The sequence below is a fragment of the Lichenostomus cassidix genome, chromosome 4A (genome assembly GCF_008360975.1).
Source record: "Lichenostomus cassidix isolate B80296 chromosome 4A, HeHo_3.0, whole genome shotgun sequence".
NCBI lineage: Eukaryota > Metazoa > Chordata > Aves > Passeriformes > Meliphagidae > Lichenostomus > Lichenostomus cassidix.
The window spans coordinates 9889331-9911480 of record NC_139485.1 but is presented as its reverse complement, the minus strand read 5'-3'; the positions used below and the strand labels follow the sequence as shown (position 1 = coordinate 9911480).

Here is a 22150-nt window from a genome sequence, read left to right as displayed (position 1 = left end):
GAGATGGGTGCAGAACCATCCCCACAGGGAACCCGACTCGGGCAGACACAGCAGCTCCCTGTGGATGTGCAGGCCAGGTGAATTTCGGGGCTGGTATTCAACTCACACGGGATGTCCAACAGCCATTCCCCTGCTCCCCTGAGACCACCAGGTTAGCCCTGCTGTGTGTTTTGTGCTAGGGCAGCTCATCAGCTGACACACATGTTCTGTCTCTTTCCAGCATCAAGGATGAAACAGGGAGACTTTATTTGAGTTCCTTTCTTTAGAGGAGGTTGGGAAGGACCTAGCATTCCCTCGAGTGGGATTAAACTCTTCTTGTCTTATCTTCACTTCACGGCGCTGTGGGCGGATGATGCTTCCCTGCCGAGGCGCTGGCACTGGAGGAGGGATGGGGAGAACTCGGGCGCAGGGCCGGCAGCCCCTCCGGGAGAGCGCACGGTCTCTCGGCATCCCTGGCTGTGGCTCTTCCCAGCCTCCCCAGGCAGCCCCTGCGCTCACGTCTCTCCCCAGCCCTGTCCCCTCCGGTGGGCCCAGCGGCACCGCCTGCCCGGCCCTCCCTGGGCCTCTCGCCCCCGGCCCAGCCGCCTCTGCCGCCTCCGGGCCCGGGGCTGGGGCACCGCACCGCCCGCCGGGCACGGCAGGTGCACGGGCAGCACCCCACCGCCTCCCCATCACCCCCGGCCTCCTCCGCCGGCCCCGGCTCGGCTCGGCTCGGCTCCCCGCCCTCCTTCTCTTCCCCGCTCCCTCCCCCGCCCGCCCACAGGCGCACGCACCGCACTCACACACTCACATACACACACACCGAGCGATGCAGCTTTAAAGGGGCAGCTGCAGCCCCGGGGCCGCCCCACGTGAGGCCGGTGCGCTCCCGCCGACCGCAGCCCCGAGCGCTGAGCCGCGGCCGGAGCCGCCGGGGCTGGGCGGGCCGAGCGGAGCGGAGCGGAGCGGCTGCCAGCCCGCCTCACGCCAAGTTTGATCGATAACCCCCTCCCGGCCCGGGCGGAGCAGCCTCGGCGGCTCCGCTACCCACCATCTTTGGGGGAAGTCCCTGCGCTGGGGGGGGCTGCTGGAGACGGGGGAGAAAGGCAATCTCGCAGCCAATGAGCCCTGCCAGGCTGGGGTGAAGACGAGAGCAGAGGGATTTGGGGAAGCAAAGAAAAAAAGAAAAAAGAAAAAAAGAAGGGAAGAAAGGAAGGAGACTGTCCTCCCCATCACCTCCGCCAGCATCGCCACCACCACCGTTGACACCGCTCCGAGTCTCCAGTTGCGCCCATGCCTGTGCCGCCAGTTTCGCTTTAGGGGCTGAACCGCAGGGGCTGAAGAAAATGGGGCAGAGCGCGCCCCGGACCCTCCTGCTGCTGCTGGCGGGGCTGCTGGGGGAGGCTCTGGCGGGGTTCCCCAACACCATCAGTATAGGTAAGCGCTCGCCGCGACCCGCGCCTTCCCCGCCAGCCGGGGGCAAGTTGTGCGGAGGGGAGCGGGGGGCGAGCCCGGGCGCCGGGGCAAGGAGGCAGCCCCGCTCCGCTTCCTTCCCCTTGCCGGGGGCGAGAGGCAGCGGCGGTGCCCGGGCTGCGCCGGCGGGCGGCTGCGAGCTGCGCCGGGCTGCCCGCACCCCTGCGAGCGGCGGGGATCGGGTCCGCGCTCTGCGGAGCTGTGCCCTGGAGCGGCGCATCCCGTGGAGCACAAAATGTGAGAGTCGCGCCGTGAATCTGTAGCGACGTGCCCGAAAGCCGGGGCCGAGCGAGCCCGAGGCTCAGGGCAGCGAGTGAAGCGGGGACTGTTCCCTGCCGTCCCTCGGAGCATCCTTTCCCTCGGCCGCGCTATCGCTCCGCCAGACCGTGAAACCGCACGTTTGCCACGCCGCACGCCGCCGTGTCCCTGCACACAACTACAGTGGCGATATTTCGGTGGTCTGCACAGGATTTAGGAGCCACGGTTCCCCAAGTTAGACTTTTAAATCTCTGTGTGGGCATCCGTGTAGAGGTGGCCTGGTTTTCAAGGTGCACCTGCAGCTCCCAGCGACTCTCATTGCTCAGGGGGCACCTGGATGTGGTGTGTGGCTTTAAAAGCCTAACTTTGGACTTGGAATATGTATTTCATGTAGGTGCTCTGTCAGAGTTAGGTGCTCGGGTTCAGCCTACTCCTGTTCATTCTCTCCAGCAGCCTGCAGCATGCAAATATAACTTATTGCCATTGTTTCTCCTCAAAATTAATTCTGAAATACCTTTTCCCTTTTTTTCTTTTTTTTTCCTGCCCTAGGTGGACTTTTCATGAGGAACACTGTTCAGGAGCACAGTGCATTTCGATTTGCTGTGCAGTTATACAACACAAACCAAAATACCACAGAAAAGCCCTTCCATTTGAACTATCACGTAGATCACTTGGACTCTTCCAACAGCTTTTCAGTGACAAATGCTTGTAAGTAAACACCTGGTTTTTAAAAATACTTATTTATTTATTTGTTTGTTATCTATCCTTGCATTTAGTTTCTTCCTGGTAGCCTGGAGTTCTTGGTCATACAATATAGTGCAACAAATGTGTGTAGTGACCGGAGGTCTAGTAGATTTGCAGCATTATATGGAATACCTTAGGAAAACTTCTCTCACCACTGCTTTTCATCCCCTTAGTTTTGTTTTTCAGGAAAACAACCATGTTGTTGATATAGCAGTGCTGGGTAGCTGCGATCAGTGAATTGCTGCTGAAGTAAGATCCGTTTTCTGTTGAGGCTACAACCCAGCCGTGTGAAAAGGCTTAATTTGCAAATAATACTATGTAGAGAAAAACCAGAAACAACTGTTAAGAAGTGACCTTGCGGGGAGAAAGCTAGAGGGGCTTACTTGCCTCATCTGCCTTGAAATACTGAGTTGTTTTCTTATACAGTGAGAGTCCTGTGAAAAGCTGAGGAGACTGTAAACTGACACATACCGTTAGAGCTGAGGGGAGAGAAAATGGAATCAGAACGCTTGGCATTAGGAGAAGGAGCTCTGCACAAGCAGTGCACGCGTGTAATTTGAGCTTTTATTAAGAGAAGATGCAAAATAGAACTTTGAGTATTGCTAATGTGGTGTTAAAATGTGAAATCTCTTTCAGAGAGACTTGTGCGTGTTCTGCATTTTAAAAAGCATTCCTTTACCAGTAGTAGTTCCTGGATATTTATTTTACTGGTGTATCCAAATTTGGTTCTATACAAGTTTTATTGTAAACCTTTGAAAATGAGAGGAGTAGTTCTCTTCTAAGGTAGCTGATGCACTTTGCAATGTGCAGATAGATATATGTCTGTACATGATCTAAAGAACCGCTGAATGCAATGTACTAGCTTTGCATTATGAACAGGTTTCCTCTCACAGTTTACAGGTTTTTACTCACAGTATAAAATGGTCAAAGAGGAGGCATTGTACTAAAATAATGAAGTACTGGAGCACAGAAAACTAGTATTGGTTTCTTTCAAACAATTCCATGTTTAGAATGTCTTACTTGGTTTGTTTTTTTGTTTGTTTGTTTGCAGGAGATAGGATAGTTCTTACATTCCTGTCCCACTGTATATTCTGAGAAAGTTGGTGGTTAAAAAATATACAGTAAGGAAATATTTGGACAAATTTGGATTGATATTCTAACATATCCCCCATGTGACTGCTTCTTGGTAGTGCAGTGTTGCACTTTCCAAAGGGTGTTGAAGTAGGACCTTTAAAACTTTTGCAGGGGGGTTAATTATGTAATGTACAATGAAAATATTTGGTAAAGTGGAAAAAAATGGTAAATAAAAGCATTTCTCTACTTTGCATCTTATTTTACTAATCCTATCCAGCCTCAACAGCTCTTACAACAAACATCAGACTATTAATCCCTAATCAGTGTAATCCCTTCAAGAGGCTGTATCTCGAACACAGTTTCCTAAATATCAATTATATGGATTTAACTAAATACATTGAACAGCTTGGGTGATTAATTATTAACTGTTTTTTAAAAGTTGTTACCAGTGCTTCTCCCACCAAGACAAGTGATCCACACTTGTTTAGGGGCAGTCAGTATATTTAGTCAGTGCTACTCATCTTCTGCCATCTAATGCTTTTCGTCAATGCTTATTAAAAGCTGCGGCAATTTTAGTAGAGTGAGATGGTTTTCGGTAGTATAGGGCTGCACGTTCCAGCACCCATATTACCAGTGTAGTAAAATTGGGAAAACTTAAATCTCTGGAGAAACTGTAGGCCAAAGAATATGTACCTATAGTAACCTATTTAAAAGCAGAAGATGTTAAAGAAGAGGGTGAAAAGGTGACCTTGTCTATACTGTGTCAACCATCTCATAATACTGTTGATAGGAAAAGAATACGGTGAGTCCAATCACCAGTCATAGGTTTCAGTAACTCAGAAGATAAAAAGCCCCATCAGAACAGTTGTCCTTTTCAATCTGGTACCAATTATCTTTGAAAGTCAGAACACTCATGTGTATCAATGCATTAGGATGAATTAACAGCTACTCACACTACCTGACCAGAATTCCAGCTCTTGACCATATCCTGCTTCCTAGTGGAGTGGCAGATGATTTCAGTGTGCTGCCATATCCATGAAGGCATTCTTTCCACAACATTTTTACCTCACTTGGAGATAAGCATACATTGTCTCCAGTGCTGTCACACAGCCTTTTGATCAATATTTGCAATTGGCAGAGTTCCATAGGAGAGAAGCCTGCAGTGACTCTGCCTGCCTTCACTGGGGAGGGAGGCTGGGGCTGACTTTGTGGTGGGATAGGTACAAGAGCTGAGGAGAAATTGAAGAAATGAGCATGTGTAGCCTAAGCCTAGTGCCTGTACTAGTCAGTATCTGTAAAATAATAGTTTTCATTCTCCTTTGCTTTGATTTATGTGATAGTGACTGTAATAAGTGTTCATGTGTGCAGGGGTTGAGGGGGGCTCTGCTCAGAAAGACTTATGTTCTTACTGTACAGCTGCACATCCCACTTGATGCAATCTGGTGCATTCCAGAGCAGAAAAAAAACTCTTCTGATGTATTCTCATGAGCCTGAGAAAAATAGCCCACCTCTGGTATGGCAGATTTGGCAATATCCCAACATGGGAAAACTTGTTTAGAAGCAAAAGAAAATTCCTGCCCTAAGCCCCTCCCTCTCATTCCTTTTTCAGTTAAATGATGCATAATCTGATTTATGTCCATGTATTCCTTGCTTCACTGCTAGCACCAAGCCTCTCTCTGTATATTTAATTTACACACATTCATACAGTATTTATTCAGTCTGTATTTATCTGCCCACTTATTTATTTAGCTGTATGATATCTTAACAGAGAACAAATGCAAACACAGATGAAAATTCCAGTGTATTTAAAGGTGAATTGAAGTTTTTCAGTAGGCTCTAGGGAAATTATTACATCTCTTAAAATATGCAGCTTTTTGCTATCAGTAGAAACAGAAAGGAAGCTAACTTGACCTATGAATGTATAAAATCAAAATCATGTTCTATTTTATTTTAAAATGCTCATGTAGGGAGTGAGCTAGCTTTTTCAGAATAATATGAATGTAGCAACTCAAATATATAAATTTGTCACTGAAGCAATATCTTCCACGCATTTCCCATAATCTCTGATGAAGGATGTAAGTGTTAATGTTGAATTGTGTATATAGCTCTGTAGATCACATTCCCTAGAAATAACCCACGTATGTCGTTCTGCTCTGCACTTGTAGTGCTCTATACTAACACTGCTCCAGCCTCTGCAGTGTCAGCTCATTAGCACACAGATCTCATATTCCCTCTCTGCACTGTCATTGCAAAAAATTGCTGTTGTACACCTTTACAGCCAACAAATGTGCACTTGCCTTATGTACAATTTTCAAGAAATATTTAGAGAAGTAAACTAAACCTTACGCATAGTCTCCCTTGAATTTCTCAAAAGAAAACATTAGTTTTCATTAAAATCTGTTGATCATGTAATGATAGTGGTGGGATGTGTGCGGATGAAAAGGGGCTGTGATTGCAGAATCTAATTAATCTTCAGACAGATTCCATCTCTCAGCTAAACCTATCAGCTGAAAATTCTTGTCCCATTAATTTTTCTGAGTTTTTCTTATGTATCTTCTGAATCTAGAAGGATTTCTGTGTTTTACCAAATATTGATGTGTAGTGGGTTTTTTTTTCCATGAGCACTCATTCTTGAAGAGACAAAAAAAAAGAGGGAAGATGAAAAGACACGCTAACCTGAGGTTGCTGACATCCTGAGTGGTTGTATGACCACTTTCTAGAAGGGTTCTGATTTCAGAGTTACTTATAAAAATTTACTGTCGCATCCTTGCAGCCCTAGTGTTTAAAAATTCAGCTTGGAAGATTTTAATGGAAAAAGTGCCTGTTCATTGCTGTGAGAGTGCAGAGAATGATACCTCAGGACTAGCAGCAGGCAGATTTTGCAGTTTAACTGTGTTGCTCCCTTTCCCAAGGCACAGGTGTGGGGGTGTGTTTGCTCACACGCACCCTCACTCGCACTCGTGCGCACATGCACACGCGCTTTTCCTTTAGGTGCTGTTCAGCATTTCTTTTTGCCAGTGGGCAGATAATTTGCTTCCCTTGCATCTGTGTGCTCTTTGGCCAGCTGGCAAAGGACGCTGATGCTGCAAGTGGTCAGCTCCCTTCTGCCAAAAGCATAAGCATGTGTCGCTGAGAGTCTTGCCAAGTTTGGGCCGTGTGCTGGTGGTTTTGCAGGAGCAGTGAGCACAGGGGGGATGCCTGAATTCTCCCAACATGGAATGTGCTCTGGTTTCTCCAGTACTATGTGGCAAAACACCTGGAGATGTGCTTTCTACACAACTCATTACACATCACTGGAAATGCCTTTTATGCTGCAGAATGTGCTCAAGTGTTGTATGTTACTGCTGTATGACCAAGAAAAGCAGCTGGATTCAGTTTAGGGATTAAAGCTTTTGCAGTATTGAGTCTAGGTTGAGACATGGAAGGTGTGTTCCAACCAAAGTTTGTCTCCACTTCGTGGCAGAGCAGATGATTGGTCATTAAACTCAATGTGATCTCAGTGTTAGCAGAAGGAGCCGTACCACTTTCAAACTATGTTTTATTATTTCTCAAATTAATTTTAAAAAGAGATGGCTCTCCTTTCTGTCTTCTGCTGCATACGTAACATTGGTGTACTGTCACAGTAGAGATGGGAAAAACATCTTGTCTGTATGGACACTTTTTTGAAAAACTCTGAGTTCGCCAAAGAGCACCATTTACTTGTCTAGTTTTGGAAAGACTTTGTGCAGATGCAGACATGAAATTGTTCCCTTTTCCTATATAGTACTGGGCGTGGAGGACCCATGGGGCTATGAGGATGGGTTGGAGACTACTGATTAACTACACCTTCCCATGAAATGTGTAGCAGCTGGAGTTTGTCTCTGGGAGGAAATAGAGATGCCATGATGGGAAACAAGCCTGTGACGGAAGCTTTTAACAACAACAAAAAAGCCCCACAATTTTGTTGAAGGCTGATTCGGGAGCTTTTCCAAGAGCTGCAGAAAACAGTGGGTTTCTTTCCTCTGGGTTCTCTGTGTTCGGTGTCTGGGAGGTGGGAGGCCTTCCTACTGCCAGTGTAGGACTGTTATGCAAGAAGGTGTGAAATGAGGGAGCTGATGTAACTTCAGTGTTTCTTTATTGTCACAAACCATCGATTTAACATTTTCCATTTAAAGTACATATTTTGTCGTTACCAATTTTAGAATGCTAATTTTGATTTAGTTCGGCATCCTTAAAACGTTTTAGAATATGTTATTTTTAAATCAGCAACAGTTTGGTTTCATAGTTCATTTCAAACCAAGCCAACCCATATAATTGAAAACCTGTGTTCATTTATTGTGAGAAAGGTGTTATGTGAATTGGTGTATTGGGCATTTGAGTTACAGCCTGAGAGCAGTACTTTCTATGCTGCTGGAGAGCAGGGATTGCTGGAAGGCCATGACCCCCTTTCTAAGGAAGCTCATAAGGCAGCCTAAAAGCTCTGTCCCTATTGTCAGAAGGTTTGCTATATGAAGGCTTGTACTTCCAGTGGAACAATGTGGTGATCTAAAAATAAAAATTTAGAAATGATTGATCTAGATTAACCACGTTCTGTGAAACTGTGATGATCGCTGCAGTGAAGCAATTTCCAAATTTCATCCATGGGGATTTTTTTCTTCTAAATATGTATGTGTTGTATTTCCTGTCAGAGCCAGAGGCTTCCTTCTGTTGTATCACCTGCTTTATATTGTTGATCTTCACTATATCAGATGCCTTTGAAACTTCAAATTTGGTATCATCTTCGAGTTTGTAATGGGCATTCATCTGATGGAGACTCCAGAGCAGACACCCCAGTTCTCCTGTCTGTAGTTATTGCAGCTGGTCACTAATAACTACCACACAGCCCCACGCTGCACACTCTGGGCTGGCTCTGTTGGGAAGTTTGGAGATATTTCTATATCATCAGATATAGAATGCAGAGTTCATTTATTAGTGCACAGCAATGTGTGAAATATTCAAAGGCAGTGAGTGTCTTTTCAGTTGATCTTATGAAGATGTCACTATTAGTGGTGAAACTATCGTATATGCAGAGAGCAAGAGAGAAACAGGTGATAGGGTTTCTGTGTAGAGAGAAAGAGTGAATGTAGGAACAAGTTACGTCAATGAATCCACTGAGCAGTCATTCCTGCATATCCTCCTATTGTGTCTGAGGCTCTGGATCTGTTTTATCATCTTAACTGTTTCTAAAATAGCAAGTGGCAATGTGCAGCCCTGACACAAACACTACACAGGAGGCACAGAAGCCCTTATGTGAGAGGATCAATCTGCAGTGACACAGTGCTGTGGATAACTTGCCCAGGCACTTGTAGAAAGGGTGAATTGCTCTCCTGCAATGGCTAATAGCCCAGGTGAGCACTCTTCTGCTGAAATGCCATGACCTATCTGGTCACTTGTGTCTAATTATTTTGCCAGGCTGTTCGGACCTTTCAGATATCCTGAAAGTTTTTTTGCTTGGTTTGTTTCAACTGCAATTTACATGTTTGCTTTCAGACCACTTGTAACTTAAGCTATTAGCTTTGAATGCTTGGTCCTGCCCTTGTGTTGGGCTGGTATTTGCTGGAGTTTATTCAAATGTAATGTTTGAAATTCTGATTAAGCATTTTAAAAAGATACAGGACAGTATGGTGACGTCACTGTTTTGAGACATTTTAGTAAAAGAACTGTCTTTAAAATTATATGCAGCTATCTGGGTAAGATACAGCTAGTCACTGATGGTATACACTTCATTTTGTGTATACTTCACTGTTTTCAAATGTCTTTCTCCTGGGCTGATGTGTGTCATGGTGCTTGCTGATTTCACCGTGGGTAGTTTTGTCATGTGAAAACATCTAGCATTTGGGCCCAGCCCTCCTGGTAAAGGGGCTGAACTTGGGAAATGGTGGAATCCTCTGGTGGCTTGTAGCATGATTTGGAGTAAGTCGATTTGTCCTTTTGGTAGCACAGTTTTGCTATCTCTTTTACAAGGATAATAAAATTTACCTGTATCTGACAGGTGTTGCAGGGCTGTTTTTGGTGAAGAACTCAGAGAGCTTAGGCTAACAGCACCTTCTTCGATTTACTGATCACTTTTTCCACTTCTCAAAAAAAAATCAAAACCAAAAAGCAACCAACAAAATGCAAAACCAAAAAACCCCCACCAAAATCCAGCCTACTTTTGATCCTATTCAAAGGTGAATTGAAATTGGCAATTACAAATTTGCTGTCCTTGCTGTAAGAAGATGTTCATTCCCACTGATGGACCTGGGAGAACATGTGTCGCAACTGTACAGCGAGCCAATCTATCACTTAGAAAAGGAGGAATTTTCAGCTCTTTGCCTGAAATAAGCAAAGCTATTGGAGAGAAAGGAAATTTAATATTGGAAAGTTTTTTTGTCTCCTATGCCCTTTGGGTCTTTATAATAGGTATGGTGCATAGTACTGTAGCACTGCATGTGCCCAGTTCTTGCCTACCTGACCCCACACTCCGACTGCTTATTTGAGTGATGGGAGATAGACCTGTCTTTGCTGGAAGTGCTGCTTTCTGTTTTCTCCCAGTGAGGTGTGTAAAATGTGCTGTAATCAGTATCTCACAGCTGCCAGCTTTTCCAAGAGATGTGCAGCAGTGCATTTCAGGGGTTGCTGCCTCCTGTGATTTCTTTGTCTCATTTCCATTTGAGAGATCTTAGTACGAGATAGGTGCTGCAGCCTGCTTAGTGAACATGGATCAGGTCTCGTGGATCACAGGGCTGCTACATCATGACACACATCTTGATTTGTCTTTGTACTCTGCTGTGCATGCTAAATTCCCTAAAACTTTTTGGTGGTTGTCATTGTTGTAATTTGTGTTTTTCTTCTGTGGGGGAGCTGCAGAGGGGAACATGGCTTGGGGAGAAGTAGTAACTGGTAAATTTTTCCAGGTGATGAACTTTTTGTAGTTTCTCTCCAGGAAAACGTGGTGAGACACTGATTTTTACCAATTGCAGAGGTTTTGTCTTCTCAGACTTTACCACTTGTGTCACCAAGTTTGAATCCTAATGAAGTCTGCTAGTCAGAAAACTCAAGTTCACGTGCATTCTTTTTTTCCCAGCAGTTAGATGAGAGCTAATTAGTGTCTATTGATTTGCAAAGGACTGACCCCAAGTCTAACCCTTCATTGAATCAAAACTGTTAGGGGGATTCTAAATTGTCTAGCAAGTTTAATGTACTCACCCATCTTTCTCTGTAGTGTTTGTGCACTGGTCAAGTAGCATCTCCAGGGTGGTTTCACTACTGTTGTGGAATATGTGAAAAGCACTTGGACCTAAGGGAATACTGAATGAGCAAACATTCTGCATAATACCTGCTATCCAACTCTGAATTTCTCTTTTTAAACATTGCTTTTTGTGCATATTTGCTTATGACTTCTTGATGAACAGAAAATAGTGCTAAAGAGAAAAAAGGTACATGATCATACTGTGCCAGCTAATTCTATTTCTTTCTTATTTCAGCCATGTCAGCAGAGTGATTCTCATGACTAATGATAGTTTTTATATATTTATATTGAATGCCTCGGCCAGCTCAGACCTAGTTCCTCTATAGAACCATTATCCCACTGTTCTGTGCATCCCAGAAACTAATTGTATATCCCAGAATATCCTGATGGGAAATGATGGGAGCAATGTGACTTGCTAATCTTTCATTTCAGATGTTCCAAAAAGGGCCCAAAGATTTAGATTGGGATCAACCAGAAAATCAGAATTAAAAATAAAAGCTTTTTTTAATAGTTTCAGATTTTTTTTTAAATTACTCAGCTTCAGTTGAAGCCAAATGTTTTATTTTGGAAATGGTGATTTCTGTTTTGTGCATTTTTTCCTGGTTGAACCAATTTGGTGAAGCTTATTCAAGTTCACAAGACGTTTTTGCAGGCATGAATCTTCCTTTTTCAGTGTAACAGCACCTGTTCTGCCCAATTTTTATAATGACATATAGATGATGGATGTGAATATAAAATTGTGTGTGATTTGGAAGAAGCTGTCTGCTTTTTTCAGGGTATATAGTTCAAGCTGCTTGTGATGGATTTTATGGATAGGTGACTTTTGTCAGTTAAAGTATGTATAGCATGTCTTTCCACACCATCTACAGGCAATTTACTTTATTACCTGGAGAGGCAGTGAGATAAGCCCAAAATTGATCAAAATGAGACCAGTTAACCCTCCTGAAGTTTTCCACTGCTCCAGTTTGGCACTCTGGGTGCAGAAGCTGTCTTAAAGCATGGATCAGTGTATCTTTACAAAATGCAGAGGGTAGTAAATGTGAAGGTTTCTACAGCTGCAGTGTCCTGTTTCAAAGATGTGTGTTCGTATGCATCAGGTGTGCTTTACTGCCTTTATACAGAACCAGTTACTTGGTTCTGTACAACGCAAAAAGAAATTACAAGTGGTGATACTTAGTTATGCATATCTACAATGACCACTGGGACCTAATGTTTTAGTGCTTCATTGTCCTACCCTGAGAAAAATAAAAAATTGCCTCTGTATCCCATTAGAATAAATAGGGACAGTCAAGATATATATTGGGGTCTTCCTCTGAGCCTGATTTACATCAGGGTAAATTTGGAGTAACTCTGTGAAGTCAGTAAGGACTAAAAGCAGAGTGGTACCTCATAGGGTGTTCCTGCTTTAAGTAGGGAATGTGGGTCCAGGACAGCCAATGGATTCTTCAGGGGAGACTCTGAACATCTCAATCAGTAGCTCACCTTTCCTCCAGGACTGCACAGGTTGTCCAGACTCTTGACTTCAGCAACTGACTGAATACACCCTTGTGTTGCATTGCACATATTTCCTTCTGGAACTTTGGGAAATTTAGCAAAATGATCACGTTCAGCAGTAATAAGTGTCCCTTTATAAATGATGCTGGGTATCTCAGAAGTATCTGTAATAGACTGTGTAGAGCAGAATCTGCCAAGGAAAGATTTTGTTTTTCAATTGAAACAAAATAGTGTAAATCAAATAGTCTCCAGCGGAAAGTGCTGACCCTGCTTTTAGCAGAAGTCACTTATACCATGTCTACTTTAGATTTCCTTTTTTTTTCCCTTTCCCCAATACATGTATATTTTTTGTAGCTGAGAAGCTTTCACTGCTTTTCTCTGCATCAGTTTATGGATTTTGCAATTCTTTTATGAATAGAAGCTGTGTGACATTAAAGACCATAGACTCTTCAGTGAAATTTAACTCCTTGTGCCTCTGAGGTGCTTGCATGAATAGTGATAGTCTTGACTGGAAAACATGTCACCTTTTTCTGAGTCATTCTAGAGATAATTCAAGAACAGATCTCTGGCAGAACAGGGTCTTTTGACAGAAGCATAAAGCTAACATTTTAATTTATTTTCATCTGTAAAAACACCCTGTTGTTTTTCATAAATAGGGACCTATTGTGGGTAGTGATGCTGCTAACTCCTGCATCCTGGTCAGGTTCCAGCTTGGATCAGCATCAACATAAATCAGTTATTCTCCTGGAAGCTTTATTTAGATAAATTATCTGCACTTCCTGTCTTAAATTCATATTGTGTTCTGCAGTGCTAGCCCCTGTTTCACATAAGATGCATTTGAGATTTGAGGCAATCTCTGCATACGCTGGAGGATACAATTTGATATTAAAGTATATTTTCCTTGCGGGCTTTTCTGCAAAGATTCTGTGCTTCCTTGGTACTGTCTGGAGATTCTCTGTGTTAATAAGAATTGTTTTGTTAATTGATTTCAGAATCTGCTGCTCTGGAATAGTCTGCCTTAGTCAGGATCTCCACATGAATTTTAAAATGGCATCTTTCTGGACAAAATCCTACTTTCTGCTATGTTGTCTCTAAAACTGATTATATCAGCCCAGTGTATTTTTTGTATATCCTGGGTTAATTTCAGTTTACAGCAACATTCTCTATAAGGGGATTAAAATCAAAATTAATTGTGTTTTCAGGAAGCCTGGGTGAAGCTGGGTATGAGATATGAATCATTTCAGTTTCTCAGAAATTCAGCTCTGTAATTCAATGTGCGGGGAGTGCACTTGCTAAAAGTATCTGAAAACTCCAAAGGCAGGAGACCTCCTTCTGCAAAATGGGTGTGGGAATGGTAAAAGCAGTTTGACAGTCTCCCCTGCTATCCTGCCTGCCTCATTCCTGGATGAAAGAAGCTATAGAAGTGTAGAGCATTAAGATCAAACCTCCTGGATAATCAGGACTGTGACTTTGTTCTGCATGACAGAGGAGGGCCTGCAGTTCCTGCTGCTGCCTGCGTTCTCCACTGAGCCTGCCAGCAAAAGGGTCAATTAGTGCCAACTGCAGGAGTGCAGCTCCCTTACAAAGGCCTGTGCCCACTTAGAACTGTTCATTTAGGCTCTCATTATGGACTTTAGGTTAATAACAGTGCATGCTGCTACCTAATCACTTACCTGAAACTGAGAGACTATTATACCAGTTTAGCCATCCTCCTGCCCAGTTTGGGTGGTTTTTTTGACTGAGTCCAACTTTAAATCTCCAGGAGAAGTGTATCATGTTGTGCTGTGATGATTACAGTTAAAGTGTGTAGAGATTTACTGGCAATATAGAAAAAAAGTAGTAACTTTAAAATATTGATGATCAAAGCAATAAAGATGTGCAGCTTGATAAATTCACCCATTCTTAAAAGCTGGCTTTTCTTCATGAATGTCCTGCAGACAATTTTACTTTAACAATAAAATCAAGGCTTTCATTTTAAAACAGCCACAGCCTGCCTCATTTCTCAGAGGTGTGGAGGCACCCACTGGGTTTTGAGGTTTCCCTGTTTGTCCACTGGGTAGGGAGTGTTATCTTTTCAGAGAAGTTGATGCCATTAATCTTTTTCTGTTGGCAGTTATGCTGGGAACATCCCACTGCAATGCTGGCTTGGTGTGGCTGGGCGTGCTGGTTGTCATTAAACTAGCAATGAGCTTGTAAATTGGATAATGCTACAAGCTGAAGAGTATTTTCATTGCCAGGACATAAACTTTCTGAGCAACAGGCTCTAAGACTGAAAAGTGATGTTTTTTGGCTGTAGATGGAACAATGTGACTTTTGAAGCTTGGTGCAGCAGCAGTTCAGTTAGCTGGGTGCACACAGATGTGCTGTTGCTTCCTGCTCACACTGTATTCAGAGGGCTTGGGCACTTCTGCAGAGCTCATCTGATGGAGTTTCTTTGGAGCATTACACTCTGTAAGGAGCTGAGGTGATGGCCTTGGCTCCCATTCATGATATCTGCAGGAAAGAATTGCTGCAGTCCGGTGGTGTATTGAGCTCTCTGCAGTGGTGGCTCATGGCACCACAAATCCTCCCTGGAAGCCAGCCTCTAGGTCCTTGGGAGGGCTGAACTTTCCTCTGTTTTCCCCAGAGGTCACACCAGGTATCTTGTAATTTCTAATGGCAAAATAGGGCAAAGAAACTAGTAAGAATTCCCAGTGGTTGGGAGATTTTCCTGCAGGAGCAGGAGTTATATGCAGCACCCCAGGGCTGGTAACCCCCCAATGTACAGGGCCACATGCTGGGCAGCAGTAATGGTGCAGTTCTTGCCCACAGCCCAGCAAGGCTGCCAGGGAGAGAGTCACTAGAACCACAGCAATTGGACCTTTTTCACTTCAGGGCTTTGGAAGCTTTCTTTGGGATCTGTACTCCGCAGGGATGTGGTTTTTCCCTTTAGTCAGCTGTCTTTTTTCCTTTTTCTCTGTTCTCTGTTCTTGCTTTGCTTTGATAGATAGGAGCAGATAGAGCATAATTTTTAAAAAAAGAGCTATTTCACTTCCCAGAGACAGCAAACAGGCCTGTGAATGGCACCTTCTGTTCCCCGTCTGCCTGGGTTCACCTCGTGCCCATCAGCCTCAGTGTTAGTCTCACTCACATGGAGCTGTTGGGTTTGTTTTGCTCTCAAAAACTCTTTTGAGAGTGGGCAAGTTTCACACTGAAGTAGTTAAAACCACCAAACTTGGTCATGTTTCCTTGTAAGTGATATTAGTGTAATTCACTACCCAGGCTGGGTTTGCTCAGAACACTGGAGCTTTCTGTGAATCCAGTTTGACTCTTGAGATGTTTACCAGTCCTTGAGATCGTGTGAGTTTCCTGCCAAGCTGGAACTGCTGGAGCACTGGAGGGATCCTGGAGCTTTCAGTGGAGCCTGTATGTAAATACAGTAACTGTGTGAATGAAAAACCAGCAGTAAAATTCATCAGCATTTCTTTAGTTTCTTGAAGGCTGCCATGCCTTCTGCACTGATACGAGACTTTTGCAGCTCCCAGTGATGAACCTCCTGAAACAAATGACTGAGATTAGTATTATTTATAGATAACCACAGAGATCATTCATCCCTCTCAAGCTGTTTATTTTTGGGCAGCCCAGTAAAACTGATGAAATTGCCAGTTGTCTGAAATGCTGCTGCCAGTTGTTTGAATGAACGGTATTGATTATAGTTACAGGACTATTCATCTCATACTGGCACGCATACAATACATGGATTAGAAAAATGTTGTCTCTGTTGACAGCTGGGTTATGAAATGATACACTGAATTATATGTCCTTGCAGGCAGTGTCTGCATTGACTTTTCTTACCTTAATTCAAAAGTATTAAAAGTTGCTTGAAGGAATACAGAATGGAGCATCAGACTCTGAAAATATTAAAGTCCCTTCATTAGAAACAGCCAGTTAATGAGTTTATGTTGAAATGAGGTGACACAACAAAACTCCAGTGGGCACTAACTGGTTTGAGCAATCTTCTGCTGTGGAGGTGAAAAACATTTTGTTTTATTAAAAGAGTAAAGGACTTCTTAGAAGTTGCAGATGCAAAAGAGATGATTGAAGTGTACTCTATTACCACAGTTTTGTTTTAAAATCAAAGAAAACCTTGAGTCAAGCCCTGTCTGCAGTGGATACGGTAGTAGTCTTCTAGCTTCAGAGCAAATACCTTCATCTTTTTCATTTTTTTTTTTTTTTAAATGCACCAATGCAGTGATCGTGTTTGTTTACAGTTATCCTCAAAAGTTTTCCATTCTTCATTCTGTCGCTTACTTAATGGTGTGTATCCCACTTGTCTGGGTCGTTCCATCACAATGTCTTTTGCCGTGGGATTCACTGGAGACAAGGTCAGCAGATGGCCCATTGGCTGTGGAACAATCTGTTCTTCTAACTCAAATGACTTTGAACCCCAAAAGTTGAGATAAAAGTCCCTTTCACATTTTAGAGGATGTGCTTTTTCATTGATAGGTTGCTGTGTATATGAAGATTCATATTTTGAAAAAGTGGGATCATTAAATAGAGATTAGATAGATTTTTAAGTACCATGCTTGAAAATTTCCATTGTCTTGCTCTGTAGTCATGAGCAATTGAAAATAGATTAAGGTGCTCAGAGCATTTTTATTTGAGTTTTACTCATGCTTACTTGTTTATATCTCAAATAACACCATTGCCTCCAGCTGCTGTCCTGAGAGCAGACTTTCCCTATATCTACCTGAACTAATTGGTACATTGAACACCAGCAGTACACAGCAGTGACAGAAGTAACTTTAGAATGCTTGGATGTGTTTTAAAATGTATTTGCAATTGTCACAAATTTATTAAATATCTGCATTTAAGGTTTCACAAAATACATCAACCCAGGTGACTCCAGCTGGCGTAGATTGACTTACCATGCCACATGGAACTAGATCTGTATCACTATGGTTCTTAAAATGGTATTTAGCAGTTCTTTTTGGTAGAACCATGTATAAAAATGTTTATGAATTTGTGTGTTATTCAGTTGCCAAAGGATCATATCCTTCCTCAGCTTACATTACCTGTGATAGCTTTCAAGTGGAATATTTTTTACCATAATTCCAGTTTTTTTACAGAGTGAACTATCAATTTCCTGAACAGGAAAATATTTTTTTCTCTTGTTCTTGCTTTCTTTTCCTTCATATCTGAGATTTTTTTCTTAACCTATAATATTTGAAACCAAGAAGATGCTTCATTTGAGCATCTTTGGTTCTTCAGATCCTAGCAAGCCACTTTTTATCTGTCTGCTTCCTTTTGCTTGCTTTTCCTTTGTCTCAGCCTCTGCAATGGACCACTTTAATTGATGGTGTTTTAGTCTTAAATTCTTTCTCCTAAAATTTAATTTCCTCTTATGAGACGGGATATGCTCATTCTCTACATAAGTGGATGAGTTAGCGGAAAAAATACCCTACATGTTCATGGGAGAATAGACACCCCCACGCCCATGCTGTCAGCAGAGAGAGATGGATTCTGTTGATAATTTGTGTGGTGCAGTGGCTGTCAAGATACAGTAGCAAGGATAAAACACTTGGCAAAATTTAGGGGTCTCTTCAGCTGTGACTGGCTCTGCTTAATTGTTCCCCTGCTGAAACGATGCATCAGAGCAGCACAAGCTGAGCAGTTGTGATGGCTGAACTTGCTCCTGCTGCTCACGAACCAGAGAGACTGTAAATGCAAACAGTAGGTGCTCCCCTTACCTCTAATTAAAGCGTGGATGTGAGTTTGACTATTCAGCTGCAGTGTCAAGTTACTCAGCCAGCTTGGGAGGTGATAAGCAGGTATTTTTGCTAGATAGCTTTGCCTTTCTGGCTTCCTCGGCAGAAAGGACAGCTTGAGGGTGGAGAAATGTACAGTGATGAATCTCTCTTTCTTTAATTATGGAAAACTGTGACATTTTCTACAGTTCACTTTAGTGCAAAGGGGAAAATTTCCTGTGAATCCTAAGGAAAGATGTCCCTCCCTGAACAGAATTGCCTCATTCTTCTGTGAAGCTGCAGTATGACTGCTTCTGTCCTTCTTGTCTTTTAAAGATACAAGATCAGTTGTGGTAATAAAGACTACCTGTGATGGTTATCCAGATTCTTGAGAAAAGAATGACAGAGGAAGAAGTAAGAAAGGGTGATATTGTTATTTGAGAGGTTGCTTGCATAGGGCTTGTAGCTAAAAGACCTTATTTTCTTCACTGTTCTGTGCACTTGTCCATAAGGGCATTAACACCTTGTTGGAGAACTTGGATGTTGAAATTGGACACCCTAATGTCCAAACTTGCCTTTCAGCAGTCTGCTCAGCTGTGTAAAATGCTGTGTGGATATTCTAATTCAGGCCCCAGCTTTGTTCTTTGTGAGTAGCAATATCCCTTGCAAGAGGCAATCTGTGTAATCTCTGTTAGATGTCAGTCAAATGTCTGCTTTGGGGTGGCTTTTGTTGCCTTTCAGGAGAGTGAGGACGTGTGGGCTTGCTTATCTTAAATAACTGGTTATTTTTCAGATCTAGTTAATCACAAGCCCAAGTTCTTCACCTGAGCCATCCTTCCAGAGTCATCCATTCAGGTAGCTTTTTCTAATATTGGGCAGCAATTACATTTTTTAACACAAAAACTCTGATTATGCTTTAGAGGAAGAGCCCTTCTTCTTGTGGTTGACAGTTCTTATTTTTGAGAAGTTTTGGGGTTTATTTATATTTTTCATTTGATTCAGATTTAGTTTTATTCTTTTTCACTGTAATTGTGTTATGGATTAAAAACACGTCTTCTGTTTGTGCAGACAATGTCTGCTTACATCAAGGACAAAAAATTTAAAATCATATGCACAGCAGCATCTTTGTGTAATATTACTGTGATCAATTTCTTAATAAGCAACACCATATTATTGCTCCATTCCTGAGGAGAGTCTCACAAAGATGAGTTCAGTTTTCCAGGGTGAGATTAATTTCTCGCTTGCTCCCCCCTGGTCTCCCAAAACTGATATTCAGAAATAAATCTTTTAGGAGAGGAATTTAATTATCTTGCATTTCCCACATTGTTGGCTCTAATTAGCTGGCTGTGCTTTGGATTCTCTCTCTCATTTGGGAAGTTTGAATGGACTCTGTAGATACAACAGTTTTAGAAAGAGACTTCAGAATGTGGCTCATCAGAAGACTACAGCTCCTTAGAGTATGATTTGTTTCACTTATTGACTTGACCCATCACATTTATTCTGCTTAGCTGAAGTAATGAAAATTCTAGATACTGAACTTATTTACATTTGTTTGAACCATCCATTTGGTAAAAAAAATATTTTAATTGTGGCATTTCCATAGTTTTCTTTATTCCCAGTAATACTCTCCCTCTTGTGTTTTTATTCAAAATGAATTGTGTGATAGCAGGATATGTTTTATTTTTGAATGGGTTTGGGTGCTGGGAGAGAGCAGGAGTAGGACCAAATAAGTGAAGGGAAGCCGCAATTTAGAAAAGGATCTGGAGCCAAGAGTTAAATTGTACTTCTTTCTAAGACATGAAATGGCTTGGAAATTCCTTCTAGGGCACAACCTGGGTGTGTTTGCTGGTGCTGTTTAGAAAGATTTTCAATTACTGTATCATGAGTAGATTTTTAAAGGAAGGTTTTTTCCTAAAAAGAGTATTTAAATAATACTTGCTTCTTTTGGAACTAATGTGTAGCAATATATTCATGGTTACTGAATTACCCTGTTACTGTCAATCTCTCTGTTCCTGTAGTCCCTCAACAAAATTAGAGGAAGAATTCAGTGTAGTTTTCATTTCCTCCAGAGTGAAGAGGTGGCTCCTATAAGCTGGCTATCACTGAATCCTTGTAAAACCCAATAATTTTGATGGAATTAAATATTTCCATCGAACATAGATTAAAACAATAAAATCCCAATGGTTCTGTGCTTAAAGAGACAGCATTATTTTATGGATTACATACACTATGTGTAAAATTACTTCCTGCTGTCCTTACTCATAGTGCCAACACAACAGTCAACCAGAATGGAAAAAGCTTTTTTTTCTCTCTCGTTTATTTTTGTAAGTGGTAGCAATTGCTGACTTGTTACAGGCTTACATTCCTGTGTTTGTTAGTCCCATCACTTTGCCTTCTTTTTATTTCTACAAAAACAAGAAAAAAGAACTGTATGTAATAGTATACTGCTAAACCCATACAAAATTCTGAGCAGTCCATGATTTTTCAATCCATGGAGTTCATAATTTGGTTTGTTTGGTATGGTTTCTGTAGGTCTCAGGACTTTTTGAAATACAAGAATATACTGAGAGTGCTTAACTAAAACTAGCAATAGCCTGTGTCTGCTTCTAGCGTGGTTTTGCAGACTTTGCTTGGTTTAGTGGAGAACTATAAACGTCAGTTGTTTGCTTTATGTCTATTCAGTACCTTAAGAGTTCAGAACCGTGCTCTTAACCAGAAAGGGGGTTAGAAGTGTATTACTCTAATAAGAAAGATTAGAAACAAATCAGAATATTTTTAAATGTGTCACATTTGATTACAGCAGATTCAACAGTGAGTTTAGCCCCAGAGGCAAAGAACAGCATAATAGAGGGGCTTGAATGCCTGCTTTTCTTTTATAGGTGATATCTGTAGAACAGGAGGTAAGAAATACTGTCTGGGCTTCTTTGGGAAGCTTGGAAGAGCTGATGAATTCATCAATCCCTTTTATGCAGCTCTTCTGGAGGATTTAAATCTTCATGTCTTCAACTTATTAAATTATTATGAGAAAGTCATTCTATTGTTATCAAATTCATTTTTCTTATGCAAGTTTCTGTGCTATTTTTGTTATAGAAAGGTATTGTCTCACTGATAACATTGCCAGTGGGAAGGAGGGCTTGGACCAGCTCGTGCAAATGGAAAATACATGGAGAAAATCAGACTACAAAGAAGTCTTCTGTGCCTATAGCTGACATTTCTTAGAAAATGAGGTCTCTTAAGCCTCCTATTATAGTCTGGAGAGACACTTCACTTAGTCCATTAATCTATCTGAAAAGCTTTACTACCTGAGTTCAACAAATAAATCTATTCAAGGCCTACAAAATTTTCAAGTCCCAGAATAGTCTGTTGATGGGATGCTTTAAAAAGCTTGACCCTGTCAGGGAGTCAGTTTGAAAATCCGACTAGGAAAATTCAATAGCGCTAGCCCAACATCAGCTCCTACAGTGTATCAGTTTAATCAAACACAAGGACATATTATCATAGCCCTTTCTGTTGCCTGCTGCTTAGGCAGGGTAGAATTACTTGAGATCCATTTGTGAATGATGCAGAGAAAGAGAGGTTTCCTGGTTTGGAACCTAACTTTGTGATGAGCTGCTTTTTGCTGGGTGATCTGAGCGCTTCTCTTGATTATTACAGTAGTTCTAACAAGAGACAAATATTTTCAATTTACTCTGAAATTGGCACTGGACCTTGCAAGTTAAAATTCAGAATCATTAATCTATAAGACCTAGAAGATACTGTGAGTTACTTCATAAGAAATTAGTAAAGCAGAAATTTAATAAGCTTTTATTTGGTAGGACATGGGCTCATTTAAATTAAAGTAAGGCATTATTTACAATCTCTAACTGTGGTCACATATCCGTTCATACTCCGTCGTGCATAGCAAGCTGATTTTTTAAAAGCTTTTTTGAAAGGCAGCTGAAAAATTAATCGAGTTCATTGAGTTCATGCAATGGTTCCTCCCATCATTGTGTCTGTGCCTGCTGTGAGTGTGGTTGTGTCATCCAGAGCTGGCAGTGACTCTCCCCAGTCTCATCTCTCTCTAAGATCCTTCCTGTCCTTAGCACTGTTTGTTCCATGGTTGGCCTCCCAGAACAGGTGGTGCTGCAGACCAGGGATGAGCAGCAGCGGGGAG

The 22150-nt window shown here is 42.1% G+C and overlaps 1 protein-coding gene across 3 annotated transcripts in view; it reads left to right on the top strand.

The window, feature by feature from the left end:
• Positions 1–281: 281 nt before the first annotated feature.
• The window catches only part of GRIA3 (glutamate ionotropic receptor AMPA type subunit 3), a 141830-nt gene continuing 119961 nt past the window's right edge, over positions 282–22150 (top strand). The window contains exons 1-2 of one of the 3 annotated variants that reach the window (XR_014852229.1): positions 282–1416; positions 2260–2418. Coding sequence is in view for 2 of the 3 variants with exons in the window: in XM_085060440.1 (XP_084916566.1) it covers positions 1326–1416; positions 2260–2418 (250 nt within the window). In the remaining variant the exon portion in view is untranslated. The remainder of the gene's footprint in view (positions 1417–2259; positions 2419–22150) is intronic. The other 2 variants (XM_085060440.1, XM_085060439.1) reach the window with 2 other exon arrangements.